Source organism: Haliotis cracherodii, unplaced genomic scaffold (genome assembly GCF_022045235.1).
Source record: "Haliotis cracherodii isolate W230 unplaced genomic scaffold, xgHalCrac1.p SCAF_4, whole genome shotgun sequence".
NCBI classification, from domain to species: Eukaryota; Metazoa; Mollusca; class Gastropoda; order Lepetellida; family Haliotidae; genus Haliotis; species Haliotis cracherodii.
In genome coordinates this window covers 11,803,575-11,819,242 of record NW_027266297.1, presented here as the reverse complement: position 1 = coordinate 11,819,242, position 15,668 = coordinate 11,803,575, and the positions used below count along the sequence as shown (strand labels likewise).

Here is a 15,668-nt window from a genome sequence, read left to right as displayed (position 1 = left end):
CTTTAAATAAAATAGCCTCACAAATTACAAACAAGACCCAATCCTCATCAAGTGTGCATAGTAATGATTAAAACCCACATTTTCAAATGGGATGACAACAAACCTAGTGCATGCGCACTCAGTTTGTGCGGTCTGCATGCTTTACTGTTTGGTTCTATCGTTTGGCTGTTCTGCTGGCTTTCTTTGATAGGTCTGTAGGAGGGGTCCAGACTCAGATCAGCAATAACAGCAACTTACATTGTATCAGCAACTCAGTACATCAGTGTATAAATTTAAGAGTGATTTTCAAAGTGTCCATGTCAAAAACCCAGGGTTTTACCTTGACAAAACTAGGGGTCCTCGGGACCCAAATAGTTGATTTCAAGGGTCCTTGCAGGAAATAAGTAAGGAACTGTTGTAGTGAACTGTACTGTAAAATCTCTTAGATCTGACAATTACATTAATTAAAGGAGCTTTATATTTCTCCTCCAGAATATGGTACAATGTATGTTATTGTGCATCCATTGGGTTAAGTCTCTTCTATACATTTGTGAATACTGGATGCACAGGTCATGTAAACCCTTATAAACTTTACGACACATGCTAAATATCAAAGTTAGAGAGGGGGATCTAGTTTCAAATACTACAGCATAAAAACATGGAAAAAAACCAACCTCCTCCTTATTTTTTAACACTAAACATCAAAGTTACAGTCAGATACTATAATGACAAAAGTTAGTGAGACGAATCAGACGAAACACTTATTCATTGGTGGATCACAATGAATCTCAGTGGATCATGATTTTCTACTCCCAGTAATGATCAAAGTCGCACTCTAAGTAAAAAATATCGATTTCACCTTAAATGTTTGCTTTTATAACTGTTACACCAAACACTAATAAGTAGTGAAAATATTTTCACCCACTGCACAGTACTTGACACTGCCAACTGTAAATCATCAGAGTGCCAAGCTGTTTGGCCTTCCTGCATATAAATAAAATGCCTTATGCACTACAGATAAGCGCACATGCAAGTATCGTGACATGTATCGGATTGTGAGCAAGGTATCGTGATACGTATATTGGATTGCACATTTGGTGCATCATCCCAACCCAAGCAAAAGGCATCTCAGGCCCCAGGACCCCCTAACTGGCACTGTATTCCCTGACAGATGTAAGCCTGACAAGTACTTCATCACATAACACTTAGTGCTAATGTAGGTGGCAGGGGATTTCTACACATTGTGCAAACTCATTACAAGGTATTCATTTATTTGGATGCACCCAGTTATTACCTGTGTAAATAAATGAAGTCACATTCAGCATACTGCCTACGCAATAAGGTATTTCAGAAGCTAGGAACAGTGCAGCCTGCCTGTAAATTGGAAGAATGCCATCGTACTGATTTGTGCAAAGGCAGACATTGTGCTGACATTTTGGACTAAATGGCCTATCCTTGAGTTCCAACATACAAAATACATCTTTGAGTTTATAATTAAATAGCTTTTTTGCCGTTTTATTTTCAACTGAAACTGGCCTACATTCTTCTCCCACTGCTCAATGATAACCTTCATGTTTCTCCTACTGTACTTTAAACACTCATGTCTATTCATGTTCTCATGATGTATCTCATTCACCATGTTGACCCTAGAATTACAAAGTTAAAAAGTTTCAAAGATTTCTTTTGTGTTAAGAGTTACACTGCCCCTTAGACAAAACAAAATAATAAGTTCTCAACAAACTGACAATTCTTTTACCATTTTAAATTCTATTCTACTAAACATGGTGGTGATGTCATGAGAAAATATTAATCTATAAATCTATAAAAACAATTTGAAGTAGAAACACTTTAAATTTTGAACTGACATATTTTTTCCCTTTACTGAGCATGATAAAAAGAATTCTTACTTAATTACTTCAACTAGATTAAAATGATTTTTCAGAAACTTCTAAATGACAATATGCACATTGCATACAGTATGGCATCTGTCCAGGAAATTCAGTATGAGGAATTTCTTCCACATTTTCAGAAAATTACAGCGTAACAAGGGTTCGTTACCCTGTGTATCAAGCAATCAAGGGCCATCTAAATGCAATGTCATTTCTGTGTTATGCCCTCTCCAACGTAATGGTAAGTTGGCGCTAAGTCTTGGCCAGTACCAGAACTTGAACACAGAACCTGACTTCAGTTTGATCCCAAACGTGACTCCATGTCCTTTCCACGACAACATTCCTACAACGTGCCGGTGTATTCACGCATCTTGGGTCAATAACTCATTTCTCACTGGACCAAAACAGATTTCATCTATTTTGAAATACCAAGGGAATAACAGCTTCACTTTTTTCTTTCGTCCGCCAAGTTTTGCACATTTAGCTTTTTATTGAAATTGTCTGGTTTTTTTTTTGCAAAATGACAAATTTTCATCAGATATTTTATTGACTTTATCCGATTGTGAAGATTCAATAATCTTCACATTTCAAGAGCTGTTTTTTTTTTATTTCTTAGATAAATATCAGATTTTCAAAAGTAGTGATGTTGATTTTATCAGACACAAACATCTAACACCTAATAATTGACTTGCGTTTATTTATTGGGGAGTTTTATAAGATAAAACAAATTAATCTGGTACAAATCTGTGTTTAATCCAAATATGTAACAAACTAAAAGGGTAAATACTGTATCATTATCTTGAATAAGATTGCATAGTGTTAATTGTGTATAGTGATAATGCAGGTTTACATGTTCATGATTATGCAGCTTCAACAAACATAAACCTTCCTTGTAATAACCCACTTCATCAGTAAACACCAATCCAACTACCGGTAGGCAACAACTGGTTTGTGATATGTAGTTCAGGACAAAACTACTAATCCTTATCCTCCATGGGGATTCCGGGTTAGACTAGGTCTCCAGGGTAAAGCTTTTGTGTTAAGTTTCAACCATCAACAGTCCCAAGGTGATTAAATCAATAAATTTGTGACGAATCAATTTTTTTTAAAACTTCACGAAGGATTTTTTCATTTCCAAAATACCTCATATCAAGCCTGTTCTCTAATTCTGGGCATCTGCCAACAATAAGCAATGATAAAAGATTCTGGAGCTTCACTAACACACAGGCTTGAAGGTCAAAGCTACATCATTTTTATTTCTTTTCCCGAAAAACAAGATAACATGTAAAGCTCATAAGAACATGATGAAATGTCTGTCATACACCTACAGAGAAGGCCTCCCTCATCTCACTTCCCCAAAGCCAAAAATTGTATAAAATATAAAATATAGAATAATTCAAAATCAAATCAAAGATGGTAAAAGTTGATACATTTAATGTTTACAAGAGTGATATCATTTATTGTCACAATAAACTCTCACAATGAAAACATAAACATGAAATCACTGAAATTAACAACATTAAGTAAGACAGGATTTACATGATCAGCATTTATATTAAAAGAGCATGTATCACAATACACTACACTTGATCTGAAAAGTTATACACACAAAATTACATACAATCTGTATGAGTTACAGATACATACTCATGATAGGGCTCTTTGTATTCTATCATAAGCCCATAATCTGGCTTAGAAGCACAATCCTTGGAACTTATTCAACACCTGGGTCATAAGGAATTCAGTCAACCTATAACCTAATATACATTATCAAGTCCTTTCACTACCCACTATAGCCCTAATCAAGAGTAATCCTTCTATAAATACAAAATGAACATAAACAGCTCAACACACCAGATCAGATGCATACATACAAAATTACAGCACATGAGCCTTTAACCAAAACAAAATTCTTTTTCATCTCCACTTTTCATCTTCATTTCTGTAAATATAGAGTGTCCAGACACAAATGAGCATTTTCTGTTAAACAGATCAAATGCTACTGTAATATTTAAGAGTATTTGAGAGCTTTTCCCAGTCTCCTTCCTGGCATCTTGATTGGACAGATGGGCCAAGGAATGACAATGAGCCACTTGACTTGGCTTGGAAGACATTTTACATTGGCTACTTCAGCGGATGGCAATGGACTTCTTTAGGGTTTTTCAAACTACTTAAGCAAAATTTAATTTTAAACATGTCAGATTTAACATAGTGTGGCCATCCTGTGTCTGGAATTGTTGAAATGTCTGGGATGAAGACACAGAGTAAACAATGCCTTGGAGAACGTGTCACCAACTGATAGCAGTGATTGAATTAAGGGAAGGCCCTGGGGCCCTTGAGGTTTGTTCTCATAGAACTCAAATCTTGGACTCCCCTGAATCTTTACCTTTTAACATTAGGGTAATGACAAGGACCCTTCGACTTTCAGGCTTCATTTCAAACATAGGATAGGTTGTGAGAGATATTTGAGAATCATTTGAGAGTCCCATGAACATTTTTGGTTAGAATTGGTCTTCAGCAACCCATGCTTGTCGTAAGAGGCGACTAACGGGATCGGGTGGTGAGGCTTGCTGACTTGGTTGATTCATGTCATCATATCCCAATTGCGTAGATCGATGCTTATGATGTCAATCACTGGATTGTCTGGTTCAGATTAATTACGGACTGTCATCATATAGCTGGAATATTGCTGATTGCAGCATTGAACAACAAACAAACAAACAAACATTTGAGACTCATTTAGACTGGGAATACGATACCTGGTAAAATATTTTCCGAACTTTTCACTTCACAATAAATACAAATTTATAAAATACAGCACACATTCTAAGTCATATGAATGAACTGATGGAATGAAGCCTAAATCCACCAACTCTACTGACCATCAGTCAAAACACCTAAACCAGTTTCTGTCCAAAACGTTTGAGTCAAGCTAGTCTACTGGGGCCTTTTTGATGGACTATTATGAATTTGTTGAACTTACTGGACCAAAATAAATGGCTATCGGACTGGTTAGTAAATTGCTTACTGCTGACACACTCTTATCTTACGCCATAACAACTTTTTACCCTGTAGATAAATATGTGTTAAAAGCAATGTTGTCACTATTTCAGCCATGTTGTGATAAATGATGAATATAATATATAGCCATCTGGCCAATACTATGGATGCTATCTACACAACAAGTTTTCCTGCTGAGAATGTCTTTGACAGCAGCAATGTCATTACCTTAAGCACTGCACTTGACAATAACTATGAACACTGCACATAATCATCACCCGAAATCTGACAGCTCCTGGTCCCACAGGACTATTTTGTTGTTCTGCTAACACCCCATAAATGTGGGAGTTGTGAAACCCCATCAGCTGGAAACCTCAGGGGCTGTCACGGCTGACCCAGCACATTTTGTGGTTGTCCCACTACACCAAACTGCCCAATTGCCCTTCCACCTTATAGTGCTCTAACCCAACACACACCCTTGAGAATCACCATGTGATTACCACTCTTCTGATTAGGCTTTAATCAATTAATTATTAGATTTTCATCCCTGGCCACCTCACTGCTAATCCCCTGCCTCATGTTATACAGATCAAGAAAATCACTTCACGTGTTGCTACTTACCTTAGTTGATGAAACACACCATGCACACAGTCCTAACATACATTCATGCTTCATGTTAATCAGTCTTAACGGTTTGCAGTTTGCATTAGATATATAAAAGAAGTAGAAAAACAATATACCTTCCACCTCACATTAAGTGTGTGAGTGAGTATGGTTTTACTCCAGCAATATCACAGTGGGAGGGGCGGTCGGGTAGCCTAGTGGTTAAAGCGTTCGCTCGTCACGCCGAAGACCCGGGTTCGATTCCCGACATGGGTACAATGTGTGAAGCCCATTTCTGGTGACCCCCGCCGTGATATTGCTGGAATATTGCTAAAAGCGGCGTAAAACCATACTCACTCACTCACTCACAGTGGGAGACACCAGGCTTCACACAATGGGCTTCACACATTGTACCCATGTCGGGAATCGAACCCGGGTCTTAGGCGTGACGAGCGAACGCTTTAACCACTAGGCTACCCGACCACCCCACCTCACATTTAGTACAATATTGGATGAAAAGCTTAACATCCTTGGGCTTGCACCATTGCTTCACTCAGGACATATAATTCATGACTTCTTGTAGTTGGTTCGTCATTATAAATATTAACTTCTGTAAGGTTCAACAGAGTGCTTCACATTTGTCTGATGTTTAACCCCCCACTCAGCAATATTCCAGCTGTTTGAGGATAGTCTGCAAATAATCAAGTTTGGCCAGACAATCCAGTGATTGATATTGTGAACAGCAATCCACACTTTTGGAGTACGATGACATGCTATCAACAAGTGCCTGAACCTGACCACCCAATACATTTGGTCACCTCTTTGGGCTAGCATGGGTTTCTGGGGACCTATTCTTACCCGGAACCATCACAGGGTAGCTTCATATCAACAACAAAAACTGCTGAATTATATGTTTTGACATTAAACTGAGTGAACACACTTCTACTTTATTGTTACAACTGTTCCCTCATTCCTTTCCGTCATTTCATCAAGTGTTTGCTACTCATGGTACCTGTACCACTAGTTATGATGTCCATGTTCCTTCTGTTCCCAGGTGGCGTTTGGGTTAGCGATGTTGCTACCCGTCAATAAAGATATACGTTTTGGATTACTATGTGTGGCATGTGTGCCAGGAGGCGGCCTTGGGCATGTGGCTGTCATGATCGGCGACGCTGACGCTCCTCTCAGCCTCACCATGAACATGATCAGTGTTGTGGCTATGTTAGGTAAGTATATATCCAACATAGTTATATGGCAATGATATTCTAACAAGACATTTTAGAATCCTGCATTCTGATTGGTCTGCCTGCAGTATCAAATCTATGTTAGACCATGATTTTTTGAGTGAGTGAGTGAATACTGCTTAACGCTAACTTATAGCTATTCATGGCAAAGATGATGAATCACTGCAAAGGCAAAAAACATTATTTGTAAGCACAAACCCGATCAGAAGGCAATTTCAAATATTTATTTACAATTCTGTTTGGATTGTGATAGCTAAAACACTAATGCAATACCTGGTAACTATTGTAACAATACATATTTTTTCTAACATGTATAATCTGGAACAAACAAAATAAAATAAATTCAAAACTTAAAAAAATCACAGGCTTCTTCCTGAATATCAAATAGTGGTCTCTTCATATTCTTACTCTGCATGAAAAAAAACCGAGAATAGGTTGGGTAGTCAGAACAATACAACGTTCTGTATGAACGTTATCACCAGTGTTAGAACAGTGACCAGTAGAACATCACAACCAAAGGTTTCTGTATTCCAATTCTTCATTATGTCTAAACGAACACAGATCTAAGTAAGGCAAAGCCTGAACCAACATGGCTTCCCCCCATCAGACACTACACACACAGTAACTGTATCAAGTTGATCAAAGGTTATAATAAATTACAAAGCTAATGTAATGTCTGGCTGTAATGAAGATCTGTTGGTGCTGCAGATCAGTATGTCTTCACTTGAGCTAATGTTAAACTTAATCACAGTGCGGTTGTAGTCCCTTGCCAAGTCAACACAGCAAGGGGGTTTGTACTGAATGCAATCAGAGCCTGCACCATGTACCTTGCCTTGTGTGTTTGTTCATGGTTAGACTTCGTCACAACCCTCTGGGCACCGGTTGTAGCTGGACTTTGTGGGTCTTCCACACATGGAGAGTAGTACTTGATGGGGAACAATGTTCCATGCTGCTGTCAGTGTAAAGCTGTGGCAAACACGGTTTACTTCCACCAGACCTGACCTACTGGGCTAACAGATGACTGCTGGCCTGTGTTCAGAATATCTAACCTTCTCAAAGATAGTTATATTTAAAATCTAGACGATTCAATCTTACATTTCCTTTGAAAAATGTGGGTTTGTGTGCATTCTACTGCACTAGGCACGCTTAATAAATTCACATTATAATAATGACATTTAGGAAAATTCTCACCATGTTAACAGTTTTGAATAAAGGTACAATTAATGGCATCACCTTTCTCAAAACAGTTTTACCACCTAGGGATAAAACATTCATGCATAAAAATCATAAAAATCTGTATATGCTAGTTTGTTAATCTTTAGCAAAGGACCAAAATGTAAGCATTTACTCATTTCCGTGAATCTCTATGACAGTGCTAAGGTGTTACAATGCAGTGCCGTCACAGTTGAAACAACGGCACTGGGTGTGTGGGTGAGGCAGTGGTTTCTTAATCATCGAAGTAGGTCTGCGTATATAAGGAAGTGGTTATTTCTGTCCTTTCAGACAATGATATTTATCAATATTCTTGACATCTGTAACATATGTCTTGATCCTTAATAGGCTAAAGCAACATTTGCTCATATACGATAACTGTGTCAAAATGAGTACTGGGGTAGAGCTACATTCTCAACTTCAGAAAACTCAGTCTTTAAAACTGAAGTAGGTCATAAATTCTCATATCACATGGATACAACAGAATATCAATATACACTCTGATAGTAAATGGATACAACTGTATATCAATATATATATTCTGATATTACATGGATAGAACAGTATATCAATATACACCCTCTCATATCACATGGAAAGAACAGTATGTGCCCTCTGATATCACATGGATAAAACACAATATCAATATGCATCCAATGATATCATAGGAAGATGACTCACTTTTCTCATCAGTCATCCAAAACAATGATAGCATATAGACAAATTATCAACAATCAGAAGCTCCAACTCATCAAATTGCTACTTTTAAAATGGGCAAGATTGTTTCAAGTGAGTGAACAAAGTTTCTCCAGTATATTACCTCCTTGAGTATTGAGCCAGGGACTTATCTGGACCTGCTAACAGGCTGATAATTTGGCCCTAAATCTGCAGCAAATGTCAGCAAATATTCCCACATTGGAATAAAAAATGTCACAATTCTTGTTTATATAGGTATAACAAATGTAATGTTTTTGTTTGTTTGTTGTTTAACGCCCCACTCAGCAATAGTCCAGCTATATGACGGCGGTCTGTAAATAATCAAATCTGGACCAGACAATCCAGTGATTGATATAAGCATCCATCTACGCATTTTGGATACTATGACATGCTTCAAACAAGTCAGCAAGCCTGACTTACACAATCCTGTTAGTCGCCTCTTACAACAAGCATAGTTGCCAGTTATGGTAAGCATGGGTTGCTGAAGACCTTTTCTAACCCGGATCTTCATGGGTCTAATGTAATGTACGGATTTGCAGGGGTGACCTGTATTTTACTGACAATAGGACCAATACAGAGGAAGAGGCTTTAATTTATTGAATGCAAAGTCAAAATATCTTAATATTAAGCAAAAAGTAACTTTTTCCCAGTTTGCCTGTCATTGGCAAGAAGTTTGGATTCCTAGATAAATCCCTGTGAGTCCTACATAATGATCATGTGTTTACGAACAGTTTCTCAATCATCATGATAATTAGTGGCTGCTTCTGACCAACAAGTAGGTCTTCCCAATCAGTGTCTGAAACCCAACAATGTCAACTTTCCCTCAACCCTCAATTCAAGGACCAGTTTCGCAATGAGAGGAGACACATTAACCTCAAGTTAATGACCAAATGCAAGAACAATTTCAGCAGTGACCTGGTCAATATGGCCAATGGTTCTTCTTGTCTCTCCTTCATCTAGAGTCACATCCGGCAATTCTAGAACCAATTTTCTTCAACTCGTATCTCAGGATGGATGTCTGATTATATGTCTTGCAAAATAACATACGTTCATGAGATGAAATGGACAAGAGCGAAATTGATGTCGACAACAGTCACCAAAATCAATACGCACCAACCTTCAGTTAATTCACCAACCTCAATTATTAAAAAGCTGTCCCTTTGAATAAACGATGATGATTATTGCCTGGGTCTGTACATTAAATACTGACAACCCTTGTTTATGCAGATACCAATGCCTCAATTTATTCACATTTCATCTCATCGTGGGAATATTCAGAAAAGTTGGAAAGTTCTGAAATATTCATATGCTTCTATTCCTGATCAAACCCACTGCCAGTCAAAACTTATGCTCAAAGGTTTTTTTCCTGGAAATTGTTGTTTATTCCATTCCTAAATATTTTACAAGTCAATTTTCACTATATATAACATAACCTAGACACATGAATCTGAAAATGACCATATTGATATTAAACTTTACATGAACTATTTTATTCATAAACATCCTGTTATCAATATTAGAATACTTATTTGCAATAATAAAATTGTGCATCCTTTCCTTTGTTTGGAGCAGTTTATTGATATGATTACAAAGAATTCTATTTAATATGTCATTTGCCATGACATTGTTTGGGTCGATCTGTTTAGTTGGAAATATAGATGCTACTACTGTACGGCAGGATTCTAAACATTGTCACAGTAACATGCATATGTAGTGAGGTCTTAGAAGGCTGTGTTTTCCATACATAAGGTGGTCAATAGCCAGAGACTACAGTAAACTACGGTTATAACGAACTCAAAGGGACCACTAATTTTAGTTTGTTATAACCGTAGTTCATTATAAGCATACCGTATTCGACGTAATAAGCGCCCAGGGCGCTCTCAAAATTAGAAATAGGGGGCTCTTATTAGAATATTATTTTGGTGAAAAAAAAACAGTTGAGAGATAAATTTCATGGTTTATGCTGACAGCCTGAAATGTTTATGTACGACAGATATATTTTTCCAGAATTTAATTGCCCATAATTAAGGATGCATATAACACACGAATGCGTATTATTCACAAAAAAATAAGTCTTGTGTACATTGATCAATCGGAAGGGGTGCCAGTTGGGATTGTTCACTAGCCAATATTTTAGCAAATATCTCCGTGGGCGCTTATTAGAGCGGGGCGCTTAATATGTCGAATACGGTATATGCAGCATAACTACAGCAAATAGTCGGGACCAAAAAGTAAGTTTGTTATAGCCGTCAGTTCATTATAAGCGTGTTCGTTTTAACCATAGTTCACTGTACATACAAAGCATTTGAAGAATTAGCAGTAAAAATGTGTATGAATTTTGTATGTTTGTATGTTTACAGCTCTTTCAAAGATCGATTGGTTTTGGCAACCAAAATAATTTGATGATATTATATTTCCTTTACCATGATTGCAGCTTTTGTCTGCGGTCAGTTGAATACAAAAAGAAAGATAAAGAAATCTGTGGCCTAATCTTCATATGCTTTTCATGAAAAAAAGGAGCAGGAAATATACTACCCAACTTTTATGTGACTAAAGTTAATCTGTCATGGCCATGAAAAGCTGAGTGTTCTTTAACTTCTTTTGAGTAGAATATATTTGATTTGATCAGTTTCTTGGGGGCTAAGTAGATTATTTACAAAGGAAATATCTATGCATAAAAGCTATTAAGTTCCCTTCATAAATCAAACCTAACAAGGCTGACATGTCTGAACACTCCCATTGAAATGTACAAGCGCATAGTGAAATAGAAAACTTATGGTCCTGTCATTAATTAGTGATGCCAATGATTACTCTTCTCAATACTACTCATTTAGCACACTCACTCTACCATTATTGCTGAAAGGAAGCAATGAGGCAAAATTAGACGCAACAAAACAGTCAATTGTTCCACTGAACCACATTTCGAGTCATTAGCAACATGGAGCTCAGCTTCAACACAACAAATAACCCAGGAAAAGCTTGAAATAAATGGCACCGAATCGAAACATAAAAACATTAGCGTCTATGCATTAAATGGTCACATGATAAACCAGCTCATGAAGGAGAAGATTCATTGCTAACAATGCCCATTGATGAAGACGCCACAACAGTTGAAATAGGCAGTCGTCAATTTCAGTAAAACTGTTTGTGATCGATGCGTATGATGAACAATCAACACGCAGTGTTTTAAACTAACACTATCTCGAATCAGTTTGCATGTTATATGGAGCTGAAGTGGCAGATCTGTTGGATGAAGGCTAAACATTCTAAAATCCCCAACATTAGGTGTGATATTAAGGAGAGTTTGGTGAAAAGGAATACTTGTTGAAATGTTTTTTGCCAACATCGAATTACTCCATTTCAATTCCTGATACATTATTCTCTGCCTTCATTTCCACTCTGGCCAACATGGACCAGATCATGGGGTCTCAGCAAAGTTTGAGTATTTTGTCATGCTATTCAACATCACCTAATCAACACATATAAAGGAACAATAGCAGCAATGAATGGGAAAATGATTATTAAGTATCCATGGAAACTTGTTTTTGTCCTTTTGAATGATCAGGGAGAGTACATCTGTGCTATGTTTTTTTTAAAAATATATTCTCACAGCGTTAGAAACTAGCACTAGTCCTATTGTCCTTGTCAAACTGCCCAATGGTTAAGGTATCATAAGGACAAGTAGAAATTTGCCATTTTTAAGGGTTTTGTTGTATGTTATCATTATAAGGCAATAAAAATTAATTAAAAATAGTTATTTTCTATTGCTGTTCTCCTATGTAATTCTTGTTCATGTCAACAACCAGTATGGACTCTTAGAGCGATTACAGGCTCGGCAAATTGGCAGCACTAGTAAGTTTGATTCCAGTAGTTCAAATTCAAATTTTACTATGTACTATAGTGTCATGGTATAGGTCCAAGGGCGTATCGGATTATTTTGTCCAAAGTTGGTGGGTTGGCTATTACCAGCAAGTAACCAATTCTGTCCTCAAAACATTCCAGAGGCAAGATATCTACTGTGTCAACCAGTAACAACAGTACTATTGCCTATGTTCACCCAGCAGTGAATGGGTACTGGAGGATGAGATAGTAATGTGACTTATCCTTCTAGTGCCTCAGAGGCAGCTTGGGTTGTATACTCCCCAGGGAGCTGAGAATCGAATGCACACTGATCCACAGACCGGGGAAATGAAAATGTAAAAGCGACTGTGAGCAGCCTAGTTGGAACTCGACACTATATGAATAGATTATTTTTATTTATTCGTAATACACACATACCTTTGTGTCAAGGAATAGTTTATATCAGTTTTCAACATCAATATCAAACTAGAAGTAAATCAATACCCCAGTACACAGATGCACAGTCTCAGTCATACATGACACTAATAAAATCCATACAGCGAAAGTCCCACTTTAAATAGATCCATTTTTAAAATTTTCTTCACTGCTAAATGGTTTAACTTTTATTACAAGATAGTTCCTCTTATCAGAACATTCTTATACAAGTGTTTCCTTCATTGATATTGTACATATTTGATGCAGTTGTATCAATAATTCCATCAAGTAAGGACGAACAGCACCTATGTCCAGTGTAATAGTCTCTAGCACCTTCAGCCTCTAGGGAGAGGAACTTGGAGTAGGTGGCACACACCTGAAGCTGCATTCCATCGGGAATCATGGCTCAATTTGTACCATTGTTTGACCTTATCAAATTCAATGGCCATTATGAGGCTCCTCTAGAAGACCCTGTGTCCAGTGCCTCTAAGTTGCCCGAGACACAGCAGATGGAGAAACCGAGGCGCATTAGCATGTTGTTTGGTCAAACTTCAGTGGCAATCTTCTGTTTTCCACCTGGCTGAACTCACAGAGAGATAACGAGGATACAAAACCACTGAAGTGTTAATTGGGCCGAGGTAATCGCACCAATTTACATAGATAGTAAGCATTAGAGACCCTCGAACATTGGAACTGCAACCTGTGTGACACTATCTGATTCTATAGCCAGTACCACCATTGACTGATTGCTTCCATTGGGCAGAATACAAGGAGATGCAGTAATGGTGAATGTGTTTAAACTGAGCCACTGGCTGGTGATGAATGGGAAATGACACTGACCTACTTATACATCTAAGATGAACATCAACATCTGGTTACTTTCCTTCAAGTATACAAATTCCTAGCTGTCATGTATTTTCAAAGGTCAATAGACAATTACTGATACCAATACGAATCGTCCCTACAATTCCCTTAGGAATAAATTGGTACAAATTTCTTATTTCTTAAAGAACAGATAGGAACTCGTTCAGTGTCAGTACACAGATGTTAACCTATTGTGCAAGTTGTTTTTGTTTTTTTGTGAGTGAATTCTATTAATTTGTGGTATCAGTTCTTGTATTTGTGGATGAAGTTTTTAATGAATTTGTAACCCCGTTGGTATTCCGGGTTGGAATAGGTCCCCACCAACCTATGCTCATCCAAACTATGGTAGTAACGGTAGTAACGATTCGATCTGTATCTAGGCTGGCAGTGACTGTCTACAGCAATCTATGACTTTACCTTAGTGTCTATTTGACACATCTTGAATCACCTTTCAATGATCGACCAATTGATCAGTGATGACAAAAACATGTAACCATGGGTTCATTAGCAACTCCCGAAATCTCTCCGTCTCGTTTATCGTGTCGGCCATTTTGACGTCTTGTACTTGATGTAAATGTATTACGACACACTGTTATTGTGACTGACTTACTGAGGTAGTTCTTAACAGACATTTCTCATCTAACTGTAATATTATATGAATACATGTGTTGCATAAGATGTTTCTGAAGAGCAAGTTGTGCATCCTACGCTCATGTCACCAAATATTGTATGAAAGTCATCTCTTTAATGAATTTGTTGCTCAAAATTAAGTGTGATCTGTGTTTCGACTGAATTCCTGAATTTCACAGCCTCCATTACTCTGATCTGTTTCATTTACAAGTTTCAAAAACTGACAAACCAAATTTTCGAAACATAATTGACAGCCATGTTTCTGTTCTACTATGACAGACAGTACTACAAATGGGATTTCAAAACTGCATACAATGGAGAAAATAGAATGCTGAGGATACAGCTCCGACATTTAAATGTCATCGGGGACATTGTATTGATTTGGTTTTGTGAAAATCTTAACTCCCTTGTTATTCTGCCAACACTGATCTGTGTCATTTCATTGGTTGGTTTGATCTGATAGTCGTAAGTACTGCTGGGCCTAAGCAATATGATTGTGGAAGACTTGCAAGTCAAATTATGATTCTGTCTGTGACAAAATTTCACTTTCTACAAATCAATATGGAAAAGGAGATAGCTCCAAGGCAGATGAATGCTGAGATGGCAATGCCTTTTGAAGGCAAGGAAAATGTGAACACTTTGATTCATTTCTGAAATTCCTGAACTTTGCTTACTCATACAACATACAAGATCTCCATGGACATTTTCAAAAACGTATCTGTGAATCTCACAAAGTGATCGCTTTAGTGACATTTACGGAGAGATATTTATCATTTGAGAACTACCACCATTAGGTGGCTAGTATTGATCTTGTCACTGTAAATTCTGTCTGACCCTAAAAGACTGAGGCTCAAATCAATGGACAAACCATCTAGAGCAATAATTTGATCAGTGGACTACGCAGCAACAGCCCAACACTTTTCACAGACCCTTCCTAAGTCGTCATAGAATTAGCACCAGCATGTTGTCATCATCAAGACACGATTGATTTCACCAATTGTGGCATTGTCTGCCTTGTAACAGTATAAACACCTTAGAGAGGATATTAACTACTACAAATGCCAGCCAAATTTAACCCTTGAGAATCCAAAATGGCATTTCAAGTCAAAATATATTCTGAAAGTTTCCAAATCGATATCTGCACGGGGATGTAACAGGTGACATGTTTTATGGTCTTTTGAATGAGCTACAACATGTGGGATTTTTTAATGAATTTCTTTTTGGTTGAAAAATCTTTCAAATATTTGTTCAAATT

At 37.4% G+C, this 15,668-nt stretch overlaps 2 protein-coding genes across 3 annotated transcripts in view; one reads left to right on the top strand and one right to left on the bottom strand.

Moving 5' to 3' along the window:
* LOC139478339 (trafficking protein particle complex subunit 13-like) overlaps positions 1–15,668 on the bottom strand; it is a 201,364-nt gene that overhangs the window by 140,142 nt on the left and 45,554 nt on the right. The window lies entirely within an intron of this gene.
* The window catches only part of LOC139478879 (ileal sodium/bile acid cotransporter-like), a 55,681-nt gene that overhangs the window by 17,646 nt on the left and 22,367 nt on the right, over positions 1–15,668 (top strand). Inside the window, exon 2 of the mRNA XM_071261551.1 lies at positions 6,526–6,697. Coding sequence (XP_071117652.1) covers positions 6,526–6,697 — 172 coding nt within the window. The remainder of the gene's footprint in view (positions 1–6,525; positions 6,698–15,668) is intronic.